The sequence below is a fragment of the Grus americana genome, chromosome 28, assembly GCF_028858705.1.
Source record: "Grus americana isolate bGruAme1 chromosome 28, bGruAme1.mat, whole genome shotgun sequence".
In the NCBI taxonomy this organism is placed as follows: domain Eukaryota; kingdom Metazoa; phylum Chordata; class Aves; order Gruiformes; family Gruidae; genus Grus; species Grus americana.
The window spans coordinates 4,057,266-4,078,655 of record NC_072879.1 but is presented as its reverse complement, the minus strand read 5'-3'; the positions used below and the strand labels follow the sequence as shown (position 1 = coordinate 4,078,655).

General features: G+C 49.2%; 2 protein-coding genes across 4 annotated transcripts; both read right to left on the bottom strand.

Moving 5' to 3' along the window:
- Positions 1–5: 5 nt before the first annotated feature.
- Positions 6–13,834, bottom strand: NCLN (nicalin). Of its 2 annotated transcripts, none has more exons than XM_054805934.1 (16): positions 13,576–13,834; positions 10,527–10,717; positions 10,168–10,312; positions 9,437–9,531; positions 9,124–9,204; positions 8,807–8,910; positions 8,364–8,452; positions 8,046–8,185; positions 7,436–7,614; positions 7,149–7,236; positions 7,014–7,052; positions 6,734–6,897; positions 6,038–6,091; positions 5,869–5,947; positions 4,379–4,478; positions 6–840 (listed from the first exon to the last, which is right to left on the bottom strand). In XM_054805934.1, exons 1-15 carry the CDS (start codon positions 13,754–13,756, stop codon positions 4,419–4,421), a joined length of 1,689 nt encoding a protein of 562 aa, XP_054661909.1. In that variant the 5' UTR covers positions 13,757–13,834; the 3' UTR covers positions 6–840; positions 4,379–4,418. The 2 variants fall into 2 exon arrangements, with proteins under 2 accessions (XP_054661909.1, XP_054661910.1); XM_054805935.1 differs by having other exon boundaries at positions 6,734–6,894.
- Positions 13,835–14,613: 779 nt separating this feature from the next.
- S1PR4 (sphingosine-1-phosphate receptor 4) lies at positions 14,614–19,419 on the bottom strand. Of its 2 annotated transcripts, none has more exons than XM_054805883.1 (3): positions 19,307–19,419; positions 18,852–18,974; positions 14,614–18,397 (listed from the first exon to the last, which is right to left on the bottom strand). In XM_054805883.1, exon 3 carries the CDS (start codon positions 18,205–18,207, stop codon positions 17,011–17,013), a length of 1,197 nt encoding a protein of 398 aa, XP_054661858.1. In that variant the 5' UTR covers positions 18,208–18,397; positions 18,852–18,974; positions 19,307–19,419; the 3' UTR covers positions 14,614–17,010. The 2 variants fall into 2 exon arrangements, with proteins under 2 accessions (XP_054661858.1, XP_054661859.1); XM_054805884.1 differs by having other exon boundaries at positions 14,614–18,346.
- Between the last annotated feature and the right edge of the window lie 1,971 nt (positions 19,420–21,390).

Below are 21,390 nucleotides of genomic sequence, written 5' to 3'. Positions count from 1 at the left end.
ATCTGTTCATCAAACCTACTCACTCGGTTTATTTTTCCAAGGGAAAAAGGGACAAACAAATAAAGAAATGAAAAATGTTAAAATACTTAAATATTATTACATTTATAGTCAGAAAAAAATATGTAAATCAACTGCATTGAATTTTCTATTAGCTTTTAAATATCCACCTCGATATACATTTGTTCTTTAGGACACACAAGAGATAAATAATTGAGTTAACATTACTAGATAAATCAACTCTTTTTCCTGAGCTGCAAATATTCCAGATTATAACTTTGAAGTTGCTATCCAATAACTACAAACAGAAACTAAACAAATCAAAATGAGCAAGCAGGAGCCCACATTTGAGTACCCAGAGGCCCAATTTACTGAGGCATATAGTAGCACCCCTATCATTTCAGATCAGTAAGTGAAAACTGAATGGCTCTTAAATGTAAAACCCAGTTTGACCACAAGGTGCAGGAGAAACTCGGTATTTTGGCTTGTGCTATGAACAACACGAGAGGGCATGATTTAAAACAAACAAATAAAAAAAAAAAAAACAAACCAAGCCCCACAACAATTTTGGGTGTCTGTGGTTTTAAATGCCTAAATAGATTGTCATGACTCCTCCAGCCACAGATAGTGGGGTACCTCGTTCCATTTTGGCTTCAGGCGCTTTCCTCTTAGCACTGAGTACAAGGGTGGAGTTCATATTGCACAGTAGTACTTATAACGATAAACCAACCTCTGTTACTTGGGAGATAAACTACAATAGTCCAAACTACTCGTAGACAATCCCCGTTAGGCCTGTGTGGGTGAGAGCGGACAGAAGGAACCAACAGCTCCAGTGCTTAAATCCTGTTGAAAAAACAGATTTTTGGGAGCTGCAGATTTTGACAGCACCAGGACAACACGTTAAGTCAGACAGATAGCAAAGAAAATTGTTTTGTGGTTAGAAGCATCAACTGCTAGCCCCTTGTGTATATGTGGACATATGCTTTCCATGCTTCTTCCTTCCAGGCCAGGCAAACTCCTGATAAAAAGGATAAGTAAAAATAGGGGCAACAAGAATCAGCTACACAGAGCTCTTCTGCAGTGTTGTGGAGAACTTTTATTTTACCAGAACAGCTGCTGGCTTTCTGCCTTTGTGTGTTGTATTGGTGACAGCATTGATCAGATATGCTGCAGTATGGATGAGCACCACTTTTCTTGTTTTTTCAAAAGCTAGCAGAATAGCAGGGTCCATTTACAAGCTTCTCTGTCATCTTCCCAAAGGAAACAGCAATGTGGGAACTAAATTCATTCCCAGGATGGGCACTCTATTCCAGCTATGAGAAAGGTGGAATTTGACTATCTCAGATTTGAGTGTATGTTTCAGTGCACATGCACTTTGATCAAAAGCATAAACCCTTATCTGCAGTAAAAACTACCTTCTATGGCAGCCAGTTGGAGATACACAAAATGCATCCAATCAGATCATAGGACAAATTACCCTCGTGTGGGAGAGCGCGATGTACTATCCCAACTGCCCTTCAGGTTTATGAACTCTCCTCATTTACCTCTATCCACCTTTCTTTTAGATAGCTGCCACTGGCTTCTGGCACTGCATCAAAAGTGTTAGCAGTTTCCTGCTGAGACCACAAGGAACTAAAGTGTTTGCTTTAACGCTACAACCTTGACAGGGACATAGCTGCAACCACACTGGGTTGCCTCGGTGGAAGTTTTTGACTCTGAACTTTGAGCTTCTCATCTGGAAGACTGAAGGTTGACAGTCTCCACTGCAAGGAAGAATGCTCCGGGCCTGTTCTGTTCTCTGTTGCCCACAACTTGCAAATTTTATATGCATCAAATCAAGCTGCAGCAGGATTGCTAATAATTTTGCTCTTTCTATTTTTCTCAGTGAAGTAACGGAGTTTCGTTAAACCTGGTTAAGTAATTTGCTGGATTGGAGGGAACACCCTCTCTCCAAGTTTAACACACTAGAAATCTATGATGCACTGAAGGCCTCTGAAACTACTTCCAGATATTCAGAACCTACAGAGAAGTTCTTCAGATACCCATTGTACTGTGCATGTTCTGAACCTACATAGTCCAGAGCATGCACCTTCCCATAGCACAATGTATGTGGTCTCTTAAGGGCAGAGCATAAAAGCCAGTGGAAAACAATCAAGGCTTGTTTTCAAGCCACTCCAGCAATTTCTGAAGTCATTATAAATTCATTTGGCAGAGGAGTGGCATGAACACTTCGTGCATGCAGAGAGATGTATTTTAAATAAGCACTCAAAAGATCAGAAAAAAAGCAAGTTTCCCTGTAGGGCTGGTATTTCAGGAGTGCTTGGTACCATGCCACCTGCTGATACTACAGTGAGCCACTGACATCAATCAGCATGCTCTCCTGGAAAAGAAAAGATCCTTTAAAGAACAAGTTGCTACATATTTAAAGTAGCAAAAAGCACACATCATGGGGTAAGGGTACTCTGAGAAGGAGACTACAGTGAAACAAACAGAGATGGATGGAAATCAGTGCTTTAGTTCCCATCCAAAGGACTAGGACAGTGACTGGCCACAACAACGCAGCTGTGGTGCGGACAAGGATGCACAGCTTGAACCTTCCTTGCATACAAAAAGAGAGTACACCTTCATTCAAACCCACAAGAGCTTTTCAGCCTCAGTAAAAGATGTTATTTTAAATACAAGTAGTCATTTTAAAAAAAAAAAAAAAAAAGGTAGTCACCGTGGCCTGTGAAGAGACCTCATGTGCATAGTACAGATTAAGAAAGGATTCAAACATTGCTGAGTGGCAGGACAGTAGTATTCAATCAGGACATCTTCTAGAACTACAACTAGCATAGGACTTGTAGTCAGTATCTTGATATATTTTCCAGAAGAACTGGAAGGTAATCAAAGTGCAACACTGCCCAGAAAGGGCATTCAGCTCTCACCAGAAAGTGGTGACAAGTATCCTGCTTACCTCGGATGGTGGAATTCAGGAAAGGCTTAAACTTAAGATGATGACAATGCTTGAGCAACTGGTTACCTGGCTCTCCTGATCTTTGCACAACACTGGCAACTATTTTGGGCAACTACATCGCTCTCTCCATCCAGAAACATCAGCAAACTAAAAATAAGGCTTGCTCAAGGATAAAAGTAACAGAGAGCATGCGTTCCAAGATACACCCTCTTAGGTACAGTTCTAGAAACAGCCATGTTTAAAAAGACATTCGTAAAACTTCATTTTTTTGTTTCGTTTTGCTTTTTAATGGCTAAGTGACCTGCCTCCCTTAATACATACTGGGGGCAGCACATGAAAGGATAGCAACAAGCACTTTAGGAACTTGCTCATACGTGCAGGCCAGGAACAGTGTTTCCAGAAATAATAGAGCTGAAAAATGTGAATGGAGACCCTGAGATGCAGGTGAACATGGGAAAACACCCCAAAATCCAGAACCCATCTGGAAGTGAAAACTGAGGAATGAAGATTGAAGGGGTTACAGACAAGAGCTTAGCAGGAGCTGGGCTGCTGTTGCTATTAATATAACCAGCTCGTTTAAATACATGGAACAGCACAGAACATGATCCTGCAGGAGTTGGGACTGTAGAACGCCCCTTAAAAACCAAGCAAGAGTTTAGCACAGAGTGGTGGCAGCCATGAACTGTTCAAGGACCATAATCTTTAAGAGAAATCAAGTACACAGCAAAATGCATCCTCCAACTCAGCATCTCTCAGGAGAGAACCTGTCCTGGCAAGAACACTAATGCAAGGAACCCGTTTTAACAATCTTTTCTCATTCTGTCAACAACAGTCAAGATTATTTACAGTGCACCTCCTAAAAGGGAATGAGTTATTTCACAGTCTAAACAAAATGCAAGAAGATGCTTGCTGCAGACGCTGCTTGCTCAGCACACCTTCCTAAAGCCAGGCAGTGAACTTAAGGAAAAGGTGTCATAAGGAAACATGCTAATAGTATTCTCTTTAATTTGCACGTGCACTTTTTTTTTTTTAACAACTGCTCTGAGTCCTTGTTTGCTGGGGAGAGATAACACATCACTCTATTCTGTAGTTTCAGTTTCCAAGTTGGCTGTATGGCACATGTGTCCGTGAAGGTGCTGGACTCAGTTTTACACTCACAGAAGCTGCTCAGAATCAGCTGCTCAGCTTTTAAACAACCTGCAGGAACTACTGAAGTCTCTGAGCCTCTCCCTCGCAAAAAAGCAAAGGAAAACAGACATGATGCAAGTCAGGGGAAGAAGGTGAAGAAAAGCACTTAAAAGGTGCACAAGAGTTAAAATTTCATTTTCCTTCCACCTTCCTTCCCTCTATAGAGTAGCAAAGAGGAGGCAGAGGAAGAGAAACAGCAGGATTCAATGGAAGGCAGAAGGTTCCTGATGGGCTCACCGATGGCTCAGTGCTGCTGTATGAGGGATGACTTGTTGCTTCACTGCTGCTTGGTTTTAAGGGATAATCTCTGTATCATCTTGTAAAGGAGGCCAAAGTGCTGGAAACAGAAGGAATATCAGTAACCATGTGTCCTTATAAATGCTAATAAAATGACTGTGCTCTACACAGAGAGAAAACTTACAAGAAAGCTTAAAACAATACTAATGAGCAAATACAATACCTTGTTTGGATCATATACTAGCACCCTCATCCTGAAGACAGAGTGGGACTTAGTGAATTAGGAGGAATTATTACAATGAAGCCAGTTGCTTTGAAGTTGTACAGAAAGCGACAGCTTACAGAAGTGTTTGTGCAGGCCTGTATCACCTTCATTGTGAAGATGCAAAGACTTGTTAAAGATGTTACATTTTTTGAAGCAATTCTGTTCCTTCTGAAGGGGAGGATAAAGCTTCGGATTTCAACACGTGCATGATACTGGTCACTACAGAAACACTACTGCTAGCAGTTTCAGGAATGTAAAAATGAACCAGGCAAACACTGAGATTCCCAGTACTTCACAATCCTTTAACTGGATCTTCTCTTTTACCATTTCACCAGTGACTTAGAAATTCACATAATTCCTCTTTTGATTCTTCTTTGATTAATTGCATTTTGATTCAATAACAGCTATTTCAGATATTTGACAGATATAACAAGATCCAGGCTTCAAATAATTTGTAATAACAGACGTAATGAAGATAGCTGACAGAAGTCAAAGTATATGTTTTCCCTCCTGTTCATGTTGTTACATTGGATTTTTAAATGCCTGTTCCTTCCCCAAACACACACAAATATCATGAAGAGATCAGAATTTAGACTGACCTAAAATGCTTCCCTTTCATTCATGTTCTTCAGAGAACCCAGCCAGGATCAGAAGCCTAGCTCACAGTGGTTTTGTTAACACTTAAACAAAACCACTAAATTTAAGCTAGCTGGCCAAAGCATGGAGTATCACATTTGTAGGAGTAGGGACAGAGAATGTATTTATGGCTTCATTTAAAACAAACAAAAACCCCAAACAAACGAAACACCTAAACCCCAAAGATGCATTTCTAAGCTGCATCCCCAGTTCAGATACTGGAAGGATCTCCTAACACTCACAAGTTACTACAAGCTGCAAACCTTTAACGCTACAGCAGATTTCAGTTATCTTGAGAAAGTTCAGTCTGAAACTGTCAGCCAAAATAGCTTAACAACTGTGTATGTCCTTGACCAAAAGAAGCTCTATAAAATAGTTTTGCACTAGAATAGCAAAAGATCGCCTTCGGCACAGCCAACTGAGATACTCAAAAACATACACATCAAAACAGTCACCATTTTGGATTACTACTTTTAGAGTGAGGTGGCATTACTGTTCCAACTTTGGTGCTGGGACTGTGTGAACACAAGTTACTGTAGCTAATGTGATTTATGAGGAAAATAATACATCTGTCTCCTGCTTCTCTCACCTGCACTGCAACATAGGCAACACCAAGGTAGGCTGCGATACAGACAGCCAGAAGCAGGTCAAAGATTGCTGGCTTGACCCTGTAATAAAGAAAGAACACATGAAATTGCTACAGCAGGTACTGCCACAGAGTGAGACAATAGTCCAACATGCCCAAGGGAATGCCATACCTGTATGCATTCATCACCTGTTTCAGCTGGTCATAGAAAACAAACTCAGGGTCTCTGTGAAAAAACAGAAATTCTTCAGGTTGTATTACACCTTGACAGTGCAGTAAGGACCGCCCAGACCTCCCTTCCCAAGGAGTTCATCCAGCAAAAGGCACGTACACACGTACACATGACCACCATGCATACCAATTCTGAACTGATTTGAGTTGTCAACTCTTTCTTTTCCTACAATCACAAGTCTAAGGACACACTTCAGAACACATGCTGTTCAGCTGTCTCAGAAGAGACTCACAGAAGATCTTCACTAGGTTCATTAAACTGCTTCAACCCGAGCAGGTTAGACAGGATCGAAGCTGCCTTTTTGCAATTAAGAGAGCTTTCTAGGGGACCATAGTATTTTCCTGCATTCAGAGAGAAGCAGCTCTCAAGAGTGGGAAGGGTGGAACCAAAACAGTGAAAAAACAAGCTCTTCAGAAAGAGGGAGCTTCTGGGACTTGTTACTGTGCTGTGAGGAATGATAAAGAGCTTTCTCTGGGAGAACAGAGAGCATGAACCAAAGTGACAGAAGAGCAGAAAAGCACAATCACTTCCAGCGACATGCCAAGAAGCCAGAAAAGCTGCAGCTCAGAGACAAAATTCATTGGAGGGGGAAGCCGGTTTGCATGTTCTAGCTGGTTCTTTAATCTCTTTTCTCACCGTTTGTCTGCCTTTACATGATGTTGTTTTACATCCTTCAGGTAGCGACCCATATAATATTCTAAGGTGTTGAGGAAGGTGCTGTCTTTATCAATCAGCTGGGCAGCCCTGGGCTGACTGCTCAGCCAGTCCATCACTGATTCTAGTTGCTCCTGCTGGATCTGCTGCAGAAAAATACCACCAAAGAAAGAGAGTCAACCACACATATGCTGCGACAAGACCCCTCTCCCAGATTCTTGATTCCTTCTTCCCACAGATTACAAAAATGCACTGTGCTCACCATCTGATCCGTGAAGATCTGCAGATCTGCAGGTGCTCCCTGCAAGGAAAAAAAAAAAGCAATAGGCTATTGGCAAGGGCAAGCTTTGTTGGGCAGGACAAATCTGGCTAGCACTGCAGGATGGGCAGCTCTTACCTTGTCGGTTAGGTTGTAGATGACCCTTGTCAAAGCCTCAGCAATGATCCTAGTATTCCTGGTTAGTGCCTTAGTGTCTATTCGTGCCCTAAAGCAAAACAGAGGATTATGGACTTGTCAACGGGATCAGCTTCCTCTAGAAAACACCTTTAATGACTGCATCAAGCATGAGCCTGAATCCAGAGCCCAACTACCAGTGTTTTTTCAATCAGAACAGCATAAGCAGTCATGAGGCCACTTTGTGTACAGGCTGGATTTCAACTGCAGCCTTCCCGAAGGCCTCTAACCTCCTATCCATGATGCTGTTGCGCAGGCTGTCCCGGTGGCTTTCCAGATGGGAGATGGTGAATGCTGGCAAGCGTCGGATTGCAAAACGTTCATGCTCCCATGCCAGCATGTCCTCAGCCAAGTTTATCTTCTTGTGCACCATGGAAAACTTCACCTCTGGGAACTGGCCAGCAACAACCTGAGGGAAAGGACAAGCCATCCAGGGTGTCATGCTGCCCACTGCATAGTCCCATCTTGCACTGCCACCTAGACCAAATTTTTTTGTGTTCCAGCAGGTAAATACACTTTCACCTGTAAGGTGCAGTTACTGGCATTAAAAAGTTGTTTTAATGTCAAAAAAAAGCTTTTTTTTAATGTCACTATAGGGTAGCTTTTGCAAGCAACAAGCCTTAAGGAAGTGCAGTGGAAAATGCAGCACATCTAGTCCGCTTCATTTGGGACTGTGGCATGAGGATTTGACTGCACTACAAATCAAGTAACTATAAACAATACATGAAACATTTCAATGGCACACCCTTTCTTCACGTCTTCCTTCCTTCCTCTCTTAGAGAGCTGCAGCTCCCCATAGCAAGTCCCAAGTTCCCATCTACCTAAAATGCTTTTCATTACCATCTCCAGTTCTCTCAGAAACGCATGCTGCAAGGTCCCTTCCTTGGGAGGCTTTGAGACATGGAGATGAAGGCTATTGCCTCGGCCCAGAGTATCAAGGCAGAGAACAAATGCTACGTTGTCCTGCAGCAGGCTGGAATCTGGAACAGAAAAATCCAAACCTTTATTGCTATGTTTTGTGCTGGGATTTCCATCCCAAAAAAGCAAGGCCCACACAAAGAGATTCTCACAGGAGGGCTGACATACAAGACACTTAACACAATGGTATTAACAGAGGCCTTGCCACAGAATATGCTGGAATGCCAGCCCCTTACTCACCAGTGTGGTCCAAATTGTCTTCCAGCCACCGCTTGGTTCCTTGATAATTAAACTTGCCACCTCCAGATGCAAAGAACAGCAAGTTATACCTGCCCAAAGAAGATAGAAAAGTGTTAGCATGTTGCACTCCATGGCTACAGAACTCAGCCTTGGAGGTGTGGTGAAATCACAACAGCCAGCACCTGACATTCAAGGCAAACTCTCCCTTAACAAACACTTCCTACGTGCCACATACTAAGGTAACGGCAGGACAGGGTAAAAATGGGGGAGTTCCCAGTGCTTGAGGATGGAATCTATTTCCCACATCATTCCCTCCACTTGTCCCCAGGCTTGAGCAGAGCTACAGCAAAGAAACCACAGGACACTCTACAGATCTGGAGCCAAAGCCCTTCTTATCTGATCTCAGCTACACACATTCAACCAAGAATAGGGCAATTTCTTACCCAGCATGGGTACGTCTGTAGGTGTAGAGTCGGGAAAACAGCCTGGCTAGTTCCAGTAGCACTGAGATACCACTGCCATTGGAGTCAGCACCATGTGACAGCCACTGCAGGATGAAGTAGGACAGAGACAAGATGACAACTCTACACTTAATATCACATATCAGGACAGCCTTCCAGATAGCACACCACCGTGCTCTACTTATAACTGCCCCACGTCTCTAGGGCCAAGAAAAAAACATAGGGGCAGAAGCCACATGGGAAAATAGACAGGAACACACAGAGAGGAACAGAGAGCTGCAGGAAGAAAGAATACTCACTGGAGCCACTCCAAAAGAATCGTAGTGGGCAACTATCACAACAGTGGGTAGGTCTTCTCCACCCAGCCCCGTTAGCCTTCCCTGCAGAGGAAAGAGATCAGAGTCACTCAGCATCGCCTCTTGTGCACCTGTACAAAGACAGCCTGACTTGTACACGCCCACTGAGTCTGCAGTGGCCTTGGTTCTGGGGACTTCAGATACTTACCTGGCAGGGAAAGTCAGGGGAGTCTCAATCAGCCCAAATGTCTGATGAAGTCCCAATAAAAGAAGGCATCCCACAAATGCTGCCAGTTTGAATCCATATACAACTTACCTCCACACTGGGTATGAGCCAGTCATTGATAGCTTTGCTTTGAACCCCGCTGGTCACCATCTGGAAGCCATTGGCAGTTGCCGTGTGCAGCAGAACTAGAATCAAAATAAAAAAAGTACACCTGGGGAAGGTTCATCCCTTTATTTCCCTTGCTAAGTATGCTTTGGAGAAACCAAGCTGTAAACCGTTTAAGCCTTCTCACTTGTCGCTTGTGTATATGCACTGACACAGAATCATGGTGACCATGCATTTTCATTCTGTCCTGAAATACCAATATTTTGAGTTGGCTAGAGCAAAAACCTTTTCTCCAGCAGTCCTAAAGTTAATCATGAGCAGCAGGTCAGTAAGATAGTAAAGTTACTTACAGGGGAATACACAGAAGCACTGTACTGACTTGTGGTCAGACAAAAGGCTTCAGCTTCCACCAACACACTGTAGTCACTTAACATTTTCAATGTTTTTTTTTTTTTTAACCTGAGTTTTGCTTTCTATCTTGCAACAGTGTGAAGCTAAGAACTCAACTCGATTCAACTATATTTCCAAATATAGTCATGTAATACTCTCATACTATGTTTTTCTTCCATTAAATCTCAAAGCACTTTAACAAAGACAGAATAAACATGAAGACAACAAAACACTGGTTCATAGTGCATATGACACAGCAGACTGCTTCCAGAGGTGGGATCAGGCCTGTCTTCCTCTAAATCTTTCCCCCACTTGTTAGAACTCACCTTCTGCAGCTGATGCAGAACCCTGCGATGCAGAAGCAGCCCGCGTTTGTTCATAGATAGACAGCAGCTCTTCATCTTCCACTGCAAAGTAGACTGGCACAATGGTTTCCATAGCAAGCATTTCTGGCTCTATCTCCATGAATTGCTGAGGATTTAAGTGAGACACAAACTTAGCATCTGCTAAACAAGCAAGACGGCAGAAAAAATTAACAACCAAAGCAGAGAGAGAAAGGCAAGTTTTAAAATTAGAATATGATTTGTTGTGCATTACAACAGGAACTTTCAGTTCTGTAGCAACCCAAGCTTCTCTCCCTCTCAAATACATCTCCCATCGGAAGAGAAAGGGAATGTTATTTTACCCTTACAACATCCTGTGGGACAGAAGAGATAGATCGTGGCAAGATGATCACCACAGCACCAGCTGATTGGCGGAGAGCCTTCTGGTACTGCTCATAGGAGAAATCCACCAGCCGCATCATGACGCAACGGCGGCTCAGGACGTCTGCTTCTACAGTGCGGGCTTCTGTGTTAAGCACTGCACTCCTGGTGCCTGTGAGGAGACAACAGCAAGAGGTTTTGTAAATGATTTCATCACATCCCTTTTGCTTAAGCCTAGCTCCTTCTCAGAACAGTCATGGTGGCAGTCTGAAGAACTTCAGAGCAGCCAGGACCTCCAGAAAGCTAAGTTTGCCTCTTCCCCCTTGCCCAAGAAGGAACAGAGATCTCTTTTTTAACTTGCATCCATCAGAGCAACGTGTCCTGCCAGGCTCCCGTTACTCCAGCACTACACAGCTCGGACCACCTTCCAGTCTTCCCCCCCACCGCAACCATGCGGGCTACCTGTTTGCTCCTAATACATGCAGACAGCAATACATCTGGAGAAAGCCTTGCTTCTTGCAATGCCGCCTACTGCATCCTCCAGCTGTAGGACTGTGTCTGTAAGCAGAGGATGCAAGCTGTGCAGAACCCCTTTGTGAAAGGACACAAGGCTATCCCATGTCCCTCCAAAGGGCTGTTCTAGCTCACCCACTGGGATGTTTCTGTGGCTAAGAAAATTACAAATGAGCAGGCTGCTTCTAACTGCTCACTCTCTCCTACTCTCAGTTTCAGCATATCAAATCCCCAACAGGAAAATGCAGTCCTCTGGGAGAACAGTAGTCTGGAGGCTTGCCAGCAGCTCCAGAATTCTCCAAGAGAGGACCACAAGGACATCTTGTATAAATACACTCAAATCCACCTTACAATTTGTAATGCTCCAAATCCAATTTCTTCTCCTATAACTCTGACACCTACATTGAAGATTTCATCACACTGGGTCCCCATGCAGCCAGGGAAGGAGCAAGGTGCTCTAGAAGGCATCTCAGCCTATGCCAAACAGGTGCGTTGCTAAAGGTTAGATTTAAACCTGGCTTAACTTAACTCTAACATTAGTTTGGTCTCATCAAAGGTGAAATCACCTAACCAAGAAAAATCTGTACTTCCACTGCATAGTATCAGTGAGGGCCATACACCCAAATGGAGTTAAGGCACAATTCACAATTTAAATTCTCCACATAGAGCTCCTACACTGCATAACAAACAAATATTAACAGCAGCACCACCCCCCGATCAGAGACAAATAATCCATCGTGAGGATAATCCCTCCACCACTCCCAAAACACTGATGTGTACACATAGCAAAGTGTGGATCCAGAGTTCTGCTCCCAGCACAAGCCGCTGACATCTAAGCAGAGCAGACCCACCCCCTCCCAGTATTTTCTGATAGCACAGCAAGACAAGTTGATTTTCTGCCATTTCTCTACAGACAACTGTTTAATAATTGTTCATTTACAATCTAAAGAACTCTATTCTAACAGCATTAAAGGAAGTTCAAGTTTAAATTGCTCTGTGACTGATGTTGACAAAAAACCTCTTCTCCCCTCTGCAAGAAAAGGCTCAGCAGCAATCTCCATTTGGTCTTTTTGGAAAAGAATATGAGAATCTGGAACAACAAATAGCTTTTATCCTGAAGGAGATCTGGCCTCAGAACGCACATGGAACAGGAACATCAGCTACCCAAAGGGGCTGGCAAGGAAAAAGGAAACACATACTTCACTGAGCTAAAAGGCTCCAGAAGAAGAAACAGCATAAAAAGTTAACTGCAAGCATCTTAAAAAAACAATGTGTGGCTTTTCAGGAGTTCACAAAATATTCCAAAATATGTTGTGAGTACTTGGCTAGAGGCAACACTCAGGCAACCAAAGCCAGCTGAAACACATGCCTGCTGCCCCCATTAAGCCTGCCAACAAAGATTTACCATCACATGAGACAAGAGATACCATGAGAGAGACTACCTCAGCTCTGCTGAGGTTCTCAACACGTGGGCACATTTTGAGAAACTGTGATGGAAGAACCCAGAAATAATTTCAGATATTCAGAAGCCACCAGTAGCATATGTAGTGTTTACAAAGTGTGCAGGCATAGCTGGCATTTCATAACTTCTACTGATGTTTGATCTTATGAAGATCTGAAAGATTTAGAGATCGAGTCTGATGGACAGTACAGAATAAATGTGGGGCTGTAATGTCAGACTGTTAACATAAGTCTGAAACTTAGACCACAAAACAGCAGGAAACACATGCCCTGATCTGGAATAAAACATCCATGGAAGATTCAGGAACAACACTTGATTCTAGGTTAGTGAGTACAGGGCGGGGGTGGAGGCTGAGGGTTACAACACTTCAATGATTCGCAGAACAGGTTGTGTTTCTGACTCAAAGAAAGGTGTTGCACAATCAGCAGCCTGGAAGCAACAGAACAGAGGAACTGAAGGTCAATTGTAACATAAAGGAAGAACTGTAGAAGAAAGGACTCTCACATGAGGAGACACTGGAGCAAGAGCCACTGCTAATTGAGGCTGAAGAGCGAAGAAGAATCAACCTGTCAATGAAGGAGTCAAATGCAAGAGAACAAAACCAAGCTCATGACCAAGTTCCCCAGTACGCAAGAGGGGTGCAGCTGGACTACTCGAAACACAGGGAGTTCTGGCCACAGACAGAAGCCTGCAAGGACACAGCAGGGTCCCTGCCCACCTCTAGGTCACCATGTGGGAGCTCCCAGCACACTCCTGCTCGTGCTGAGACTGAGCAGTAAAACTCAGCCAAACGGGGCCTGCCTGCGGCCTCCCCTGGGCCCGGGCCCAGAGCCGAGCCCATTCGCAGCCTCTCGGGGCCCTCCGACCTCCCCTGCAGCCCCCACCCCCCGGGCCGAGCCGCCCTCCCCGGGCCGCCTGCAGCTTCGCGGCCTACCCTGGGCTCCTCCCCATCGGCTCTGAAGGGGGCCGCTGCCGGGATTCGCCCTCCCAGAGGACCGAGGCCTGGCGAAGGCCGGTGGCCGAACCGAGCCCGGCTGGGCCGTGCAGTCTCTCACCGTAGGGCTGCCCGCCCAGCTCGTACTGCTGCATGCGGTAGACCGTGAACTCGTGGGCGGCCTCAGCGGCGGGCGGCGGGCCCAGGAGCAGGAGCACGGCGGGGACGAAGAGCAGGAAGCTGAGCGGCAGGCACGAGGCCTTCAGCACCGACTCGAGCACCTCGCCCGCCTCCTCCAGCATCGCCGCGGCCCCGGCCCCGCCGCTGCGGCCTGCTCCACCGGCACGCACGACGCGACGCGACGCGGCACACGCGACGCGGCACGCACCGCTTGCGTCTCCCGCAGGCTGCCGGGAGCTGTAGTTCGGGCGCCGCCGCAAGGGGCGCTGGGAGCTGTAGTCGCGGCGGCCTGTGCAGCGCCGCTGCCGCCCTGCCTGACCCGCAGAGGGCGCTCGGCTTTCGCAGCCGCTATGAGCCGGCCCGCCAGGCCCCACCCCTCACCCGGGGCGCGCGCTGCCTCCCGCAGCATCCCGCGCGGGGCTGACCGGCAGGGCCGCTCGCGCCCGCCGCAGCTTGCTGAGCGCCCGCGGCAGCGGGAACTGGGCGCGCAACCCGCGGGGCCACGTCACGCGCGTCGCTGGACAGCGGCGGCCAAAGTGCCCGGTGCCGGCACGCGTGCGGGGTGCGGCACAGCACCTCCCCGGGCAGCGCTGCCTCCGGCTCTGCCGCCCCGGGGACGGGGGGGGGTGTCCAGCCGGCCACGGGAGTGGGGCGATCCCGCTACACCGGGAACAGGACGGCGGGTTCCGGCTGTCCCGGGCCTACGGGGAATGTCTGCGTGCTCCTGCCCGCACGCTTGGACGTGGAGGGGGCAGCGGGCGAGGGTCCGCACCAAGCAGTGAGCTGGGGCCCTGCCGAGGGCGGCCCGGAGCCCGCAGTGGCCCTGCCCCAGCTCGCAGCCCCGTCCCATACCGGCCGCCTTGGTGCCTCCCTTGGCGGTACCAGACCTCCAGATGGCTGCACGGAGGCCCTTCGCCTACGGGACCAGCCGCTGGTACCTGACCTGCGGGAAGATAAAATCATAGCAAATCAAACGGGGGCTTTTTTATCATCTAGATTTATTGCAAAATAAATGGGCTGGAAGCTCATCACCTCCTGCTGAGGGGCTGGGCCAGCGGGTTTTAAGTCGTCAGGAGGTTCTCCTCCCCGGTGCTTGGGGTGGCTTTGACCTCCTTATATGGTGAGAGGAGGCATTTGGGTGCTGCTCTGATTTTTCACTTGGTTAGGGAATAGAAGAGCAGAAATCTGAGGTGGAAGCTGCCTTCTGGGCCCCACTGCGTCTCTATCAGACCCAGGCAGGAACGGGGCTATTTTGGAGCCAGCCATTTTCCGTAGCACAGAACAGTCCTCTCGGTACCAGGGATGAAGCCTGGCCCCAGTGAACTTCTGCAACCTGCAGGCCTGGCATGTGGGTGTCGTTGTGCCCCTCCGTCTCCTCTTCCCTGTGCCAGCAGGCATTCTGCGTGTTCTGTTGGCTCCTCGGGAGCTGCTTGACCCCTGTCACAGCCCCAGCCTTGCCAGCCCTGCCGCAAAGGTCTCCAAGCCCTGCAAAAGCCTCTGCTGGCCCCAGCAGCCCCAGCCTTGCCCCGGGAGAAGTTCCCCCCCCCCAACCTTGTGCAGCACAGCTATCTGCCTGACCACAGAAACGTCCATTTCTGCTGCCAGCTGGGCTGCGTCCATGCACAACTTGGCAGCCTCTTAAGCTTCCTGCCCATGAAGTTGCAGCAACTTGGGATCTCTCCTGCTGCTTCAGAGATACCAGCCGGCAAAGTGACAGGGCTGGAAGCTGCCGCCAGGCAGTCACTGGCCTGCAGGCTCAGGGGAGAGAAGGCATGGCTTTCAAAGAGGCCAGGGCAGCAGTGTGCAGCCCTGGGGCAGCAGGGAGAATCGCTGTGTCACTACTGTGAGCCGGGGCTCTTGCGGTCCTTAGGTACCTTCTCTGCTGTTGATGCTGCCTGGCTCACAGGGAGGTGGAGACCCTCAGAACATTTCCCTGGCAGAGCATGGGTGCCCCCCCCCCGCCCTTCTCCAAATGTGCTAGCGCTTAGAGCAAACATGCTAGGATCAGACCCCTCCATTCCTTTTCCCAGCCATGCTGAACTTCCGAAGGGCGGGGGGCAGCCACCACCCCACTCTTGCCTCCAGGTGATGACTCTGTTCCAGGCTGTTGAAGTGATTCTTGCAAGTCTGTTCTGTGGCAAACACTGTTTTTAGAAAGGTTTCTGGAAGGATGCAGCCTTTTTGGCCCAAAAAGGAAGAGGAAACAATTCATGCCGCTTCTGTTCAGGTGTGAGCCAAACCCCATCGGAGACATTAGAATGCAAAGCCACCTAGAAGCTGCTGCTCAACCTTCCAGTGCCCACTGCAGTGGGCACCTTCCCCTGTGCGGGGACCTTACAAGTTGGCAGATTTGCCAGAGCATGAGCCACTTTTCTGGGAGGCCACAGCCCTGCGAACGCTCTGCTGTACAGGCGTACGTCACCTGAGAGGTTCAGCCAGCTGGGAGCAGGTAGCTCTGCCGTGCAGGATGGCACCAGAGTCCTCAGTCACTTGAGGGTACCTCCTTCTGCCCGTGGTGGTGCCAGGGCTGTCACCGCAGGTGCAGCCCCACGTCCAGAGGCACGGCAGGGCTGTTACTTCTTGTTGCCAGGCTGTCATCATTCGTCGCAGCATTTGCCCAGGCACGGCACCCAGCCTCTGCGCTCTGGTGAGGGACTGGGCTGTTGCTGCAGCCCTCTGCCATCCTGTGGCTGGTTTGTGCCGTACTACAGGTGGGCACTTGGTTCCTGGCCAGGGGGCTCTGAGCTGCCCCACAGCTGCACACACTTGCATTTGCAAACCCAGTTGTTCTTGACTCCCTGGCAAGCCACCAAGCCTTCATCCTTTCCCAGCAGCTGTGCCCATCACAGCAGTTCCAGAAGGCTGTAAACTGCAGGAGAAGACTCAAGTATCGCCTCCAGCCCTGCATGACATTCAGTGGCAGCGCTGCCAGCCCAGCCTGATCCCAAGGGGTTGGGGGCAGTCTGGTTGGGGATATTTGTCTATCTGGGGATATTTGTCTATTTGCTGGGGATATTTGGCCCTATTTGTCACTGTGCCCTGGGGCAAAATACCCTCATCTGGGCAAGTACAGCATCTATATACACGCACATACAGAGCAGGGTCCACTTATAACCTAGGCACAGCAGTTGTCTCAGCAGAGCATCAATCCCAAAATGTGCTCATACCTTTCACTTCCATCTCAGGAGCAATGCCAGTCCCCATGCTGCACCCACAATGAAGCAACATCCCAGTCTGAAGGGACTGGAAAGCCTGGCCACAGTTAACAACTGCACCTGGTCAGCCTGAGCTGCATGTAGGCTACGGTTCTGCCAGGCCACCAGCAGCATGAGGTCCTGGTGGGCTGTCTGGCATCTCTTGCACTCCCTGTGGCCTCTCAGAGGCTGGGGAGATTGCTCATCATGCTGGAGTTGCTGGAGAGAGGTGCTCTGGGCCGGGCGTTCAGTGCTACAGAGCTGCGGAAGCTCTCCCGGTAGCGCAGGGAGCTCTCTGTGGATGAGCCAGAGTTGATGTCTGTGATGACCAAGCAGTTCCCAGGCTTGCAAAGCCCAACCCTGACACAGCAGCAGCACAGCAGGCTTCCCACAGCACGGCGCACCTCCACGCTCCGGAGGGAATAAATGATGGGATTAATGCCTGAGTTAAGCATGGCCAGAGCCAAGGTCCAGTCCAGGCTGTGGAGGTGTGTGCAGGTCTGGGTCTCACAGAAGACGTCAAAGAGCAACAGGACAAAGAGGGGGCTCCAGCAGATGATGAAGGCACCCAGTATCATCAGCACAGTCTTGAGCAAGCGCAGGGACCGTTTGCGGCTGTGCCGCGAACAGGTTTGCTTAGAACTGGCCTGGACCAGCTGGAAGATGGAGATGTAGAGGCCTATGATCCCCAGGAGGATGATGCTGAACATGACTACGGAGAAAAGGATGTAGTTCTTGGAGTAGAGAGGCAGGAGGACAGAGCAGGCATTGAAGTTGCACAGACAATTCCAGCCTAGCAGCGGAAGCAGTCCAATGATGAAGGCCAGCAGCCAGCAGGAAACGATCAGGCCGCGTAAGCGCAGGGTCTTGCTGGCTTCATTCTCAGCAATCGGCCTTACCATGGCACTGTAGCGCTCGATGGCAGTCACAAGCAAGCTGAAGGTGGAGGCAGCCAGCGCGATGAAGAGGATGCCTTCCCGCAGGAACCAGAGCTGAGGTGAAAGCTGGAAGGTTTTCTTGCCTGAGAGGCAGAGATTGGAAAGGTAGGCAATTCCTGCAAGCAGGTCACTCACGGTGATGCTGGCAATGCAGGAGTAGACCCAGCGGCGGGCTCGCAGACACCGCAGGATGGCCAGCAGCACCAGCAGGTTCTCTAGGATGATGATGCAGCTGATGATGACAAAGGTTGTGCGGATGGGACCCATGCCCTCATCCCCAGACTGCCGGTTGGTCAGCTTGCCTGTGAAGTTGTAGTGCTGCAGGATGATGTTCACATTCCTCATGGCAGCCAGCTGCAGGCAGGAACTTTTCCTGTAGAGCAGGTCAAGTCTGAGCTCAGGATATTGATTCACCAGCGAGCTCAGCTCTGGACCATCCATCTTCTGAGTCTAGGTCAGTAGCCAAGGGATGCACGATGGAGCAGGGGTTGAGGTGAGGTTTGGAGCAGAGCAGACCCTCTGAGGGCTGGAGACAGCTGTGAGCCTCTGCCGCACAGGACTGGCTCTGATCTCAGCAGCCCTGCCCAGCGTGGAGATGAGAGTTAGAGCCCTGCCTGTCAGCCTCACAGCACTGAAAGAACAAGGGGACAGGGTGAGGTGTTTTGTAAGTCCATGCATGAGCATAGGCTTCCTGTTGTTTAATAAAGTTTCCTGTTGTGAGTTAGAGCATTGACATCGTTTCTAACAGCTGTCAACATTTCTCAGTAAGTGTCTGGCTAGTCTCGGCTTTGCTGTAGTTGTGAAGATGGGACATAAATGAATTAATGTGTCAGGCCCCTCTGCGCCAGGGCAGGCTGTGTCAAATGGGGTAACACCTCCCACCTCGATGGGAAGGGTCTGTTGAGCTGAACAAAGCCAAGTGCAGTAAGAGCGCCCAGACAGCCTGAAGCACTAAGTGTTTTGCCTTTTGTGCCATTAAATTCACCCCTGAGCCTGGCAGAGACCAACTGCCTCTTCATCAACTGCCCTGTGCACCACCCACGCCCAGACACATCCTTCTCCAGGAGGAAGCTCCATACACTCACCCCTCTGGCCTCTTCTGTGGGCCCAGCTCTTGCCAGTCTCTCAGGACACATCCATCCAAGTCCTGCCCTGTCAACGCAGCAAGTCCAGGCACCTGTGTGTCTGAAGCTGGTGCTCAGCTCCACCTAGTTCAAAGGAAACCAGCTGGTCAAAGCCCTGCATGTGCCCTGACACTGCACCATCCACCTTCGGCTCTCCAAGAACCTGCTAGAGATGGGTCAGGATGTTCCCATTGTCTAGGTCACAGACAGGGAAACAGAGGCAAAAAGCTGCTGCCTCTTGTCTGGTGTTGCAGAAGGCACAAGGGGCTGCACTGAGACCAGAACCCAGGAGTCTTGACCTGATTGTAATGTTAATGTCTATCATTGACCTATTGCATCTGCAAAACTTGACTGGAGAGAAAGTCTTGCAATGTGCTATTCCCAACCAACACTGTTGAATTTGCCTTATGACTCACCTGCCATGGCTGGCCCAAGGCTCTTGCTGCTGGAGGGAGGTTCAGCAGCTAGCAGTGCTCTCCAGCTGTTTGTCTGAAGCCCAGCACAGAGTAGGTGGTGGGGAGGGCTCCTCGTGCAAAATAAGTGAGACTTCTACCTACCGAAGTGGGAAAAGGGAAGTTACAACATCAACCACATTTCGGTGCAGGACGGACCCCACCCAAAACAGCTGCAAAGAGGCATAGAGAAAAGACAGACAGAGCACCTTTTAACTCAGGATCACAGCAGAAGCTGTGCCCCTGCTTTCTGCTTTCACCTGTGTTCTCGCTCCAGACTGGCACAAAGCTATGGAGAGGTCCCCAGGTTGAGAGCAAAGAGCAGTGATTTCTTCCATCAGCATGGCAAGCAGGGAGTTGTCCATCCACTGCTTGATGAGTGGAGAGATCCTAGTCTGGATCACAGTGTAGACAAACAGAAAATGCAAAGCAGGTTCCTGCTGCAGGAGGTCGTGTGCAAGCAAGAGTGTTTCCCATCAAAAGCTGAGGGCTCCATCCTCCACGCTCACCCTTTCAACTGGTGCTTTGGGCTTTTCTGTCAGCTGCGTGGAAAGAAACTCATGCTGGTAAAGTCAGCAGATGACCCCAAGATTGAAGGATCGGAAATCAGCAGGAAGGCTGGGCCATGAGCGCAGCTCAATCCAGAGGAGAGGAGTGCAAGGTTGTGCATTTAGCACAAAGAACACACTCCCAAGTGGGCTGGGCAGATGGTCCCAGCACAGCACTGGAATCAAAAGAGTCAATGTGATTCTTGCACATCACCCCTGCTTTATTCTTGCTTCAGGCTGAGCCTCCAGCTAATGTGTTTGCTCAGGACAGAACTGGTTGGGTGTCCCTAAAAGATCAGAGGATGAAGAAACTTGCCTTGTCAGGGGCCCTAAGTAGCTTCTCAAATAGCTGGCAGCATGTGAGCAGTCTCAGGAAAGAGATATCTGACAGGAACGAACTTTTTGTCAGGGAGATCTGCAGAGGGCCTGTGGCAGGTGGGAGGCAAATGCTTTTGATAGCAGGAAGGCTTGAGGCAGATAAGCAGCTGGGACAGCTCAACACACCCATGGGGTGCCAGGTCCTCTGGACCAGCAAAATATCGTAGGCTCTTCCTAATGCCCCTTCCAGAAGCACATCAGCCTACAAGGCGGGGCTGATTATTTTGTGAAGAGCTGTTCCAGTGAGACAAAATCTTGTTCCTTGCTCTGTCCTAGCACCCGGCTCGTGTGGCTCTCCACAGTGGAGGGGACTGGGTACCTGTGAGGCACACCGCAATTTTGCAGCATGTTGTGAGGGGGACCGGCTCTGGGAAGCTGCCTGAGCTATGTCCCAGCCCTCGCTGCCGCCCTTCCAGCACCCTCGCACTTCTGCTCCCCAACGGCCTGCCCAGCTCCCTGCCTCACGGCAAGTCACCGCACACCTCCAATGCTGCTGCTCCCATCTCACTGGCAAGTCAGGGCACAGCCTCATAGCCTGGGAGGACCCGGGTCCCCTCCGCTCCGTGGAGTCAGCTCAGCAGAGCAGGGCCTCGCTGGCTGGCACAAATCCGGCCCCACGTTCCCCTCAGAGCTGTTGCCGCCAAGGCCTGAGGCAGGGAGTCCCCAGGTCCATGGCTGGGGGCAACCGAGGCTCCCCCTCAGCTAGGCACCCACACAAGGCAGAGTTCCTGTTGTTCTGCAGCAGCTCCCCATTGCTATCTGCACAGACATAGGCTGAGCTTTATCTTGGTACTTCTCCTTTGCTGCCGTTTCAGTTCAGATATTCTTTCTTTGAAATGAAGGGAGGCGGGGGAGGGACACCCCATCCTGCAACGTTTCTCGTCTCTTTCCTTCAGATCAAGACCACAATCTACTTGAAACTGTCTGATAGCTGCTGAGTGCTGGGCTTGGAAGGACCAGGGGAGGTATGGGGGCCAGCTGCAGCCCCCTGAACCCTCTGCCAGAGGCGTGGCCACGGTAGGTGTTCACGGATGCTGAGATGGGGCACTTTAGCAGCAGAAGCCCTAGATCCCTCCACAGTCTGCTCTTACCGAGGACAACGGGAAGGCAAAAGCACCTCGG